The following is a 1,033-nucleotide window of genomic DNA, read 5'->3' on the forward strand; positions in this document are numbered from 1 at the left end:
GGCAGGTGTGGTGATGCCAACCGTAAGCATGACCCAGTCAGTCCCCCAACTGCTGCGGCATGGCGCTTTGTCATCAGATCGCGGGCTCTGCCGGGTGAGGGTGCTTCTTGTTCTTGAGGGTGAGGAGGAGCCTCGGTGCTGGGTCCCCTCGCCTTCGAGGGTGTCCCTGGCTCTGCTCGTTTCTCCCCCGTGCGCATGAATGAGAGCAGCAGATCCTCGTTCCCGGAGGGTCCCACATCTCTTCCCAAGGCCGGTGGTTTGGGTTCCCGGCTGTCACAGTGGCCATATAAAAGGCCTTTGATATTCAGACAAGGAAAGAAATTACAGCAGTTTGCACTATCATCAGTCTCATTAGCTTTCTTTATCAGCAGGCTTTTATTTTGCTGTGGAATAAACACGAGTGGTTCTTGTCTGATGAAGCAATAGGGTAAAAGTCCGCTAATGGTTAAAACGTCCTCTTCTACACACTTGGCCAGGAGCCGGGTCTGGGCCGAGCCCTGCCTGATCGAGGCTGCGAAGAAGGAGTACGATGGGGTGATTGAGGAGTTCCTGGCAGTTGGAGAGAAGCTCTTTGGACCTTATGTTTGGGGCAGGTACAGCCTCCTGTTCCCAAAGGGCCAGGGAGGGAGCATCCCCGTCCATCCCCAGCCACGTCCGCAGGGGGAGGTGGGTCTGGCCCAAGCCATCTGCTCTTCCCCGGCAGGTACGACATCCTGTTCATGCCGCCCTCCTTCCCCTTCGGTGGGATGGAGAATCCCTGCCTCACCTTTGTGACGCCCTGCCTGCTGGCTGGGGACCGCTCCCTGGTGGACGTCATCATCCACGAGATCTCCCACAGCTGGTTTGGCAACCTGGTCACCAACGCCACGTGGGGCGAGTTTTGGCTGAACGAGGGCTTCACCATGTATGCCCAGAGGCGCATCTCCACCGAGGTCTATGGTGCGTGGCCTTGCCCGGCCGCGGGGTGCCAAGTCTCCGTGTGCAGCCCTGCCGCCGCAGGCAGGACCCGCGCGGGCTGGGGGCTGTGCCCCAC

At 59.5% G+C, this 1,033-nt stretch overlaps 1 protein-coding gene across 1 annotated transcript in view; it reads left to right on the forward strand.

The window, feature by feature from the left end:
* Positions 1-1,033, forward strand: part of RNPEP (arginyl aminopeptidase (aminopeptidase B)) — a gene marked incomplete at its 5' end in the record, with an annotated part of 7,647 nt that overhangs the window by 2,011 nt on the left and 4,603 nt on the right. The window contains 2 exons of the mRNA XM_010290884.1: positions 477-593; positions 704-939. Of these exons, the coding sequence (XP_010289186.1) occupies positions 477-593; positions 704-939 (353 nt within the window). The remainder of the gene's footprint in view (positions 1-476; positions 594-703; positions 940-1,033) is intronic.

This window comes from Phaethon lepturus, unplaced genomic scaffold (genome assembly GCF_000687285.1).
Source record: "Phaethon lepturus isolate BGI_N335 unplaced genomic scaffold, ASM68728v1 scaffold17827, whole genome shotgun sequence".
In the NCBI taxonomy this organism is placed as follows: Eukaryota; Metazoa; Chordata; class Aves; order Phaethontiformes; family Phaethontidae; genus Phaethon; species Phaethon lepturus.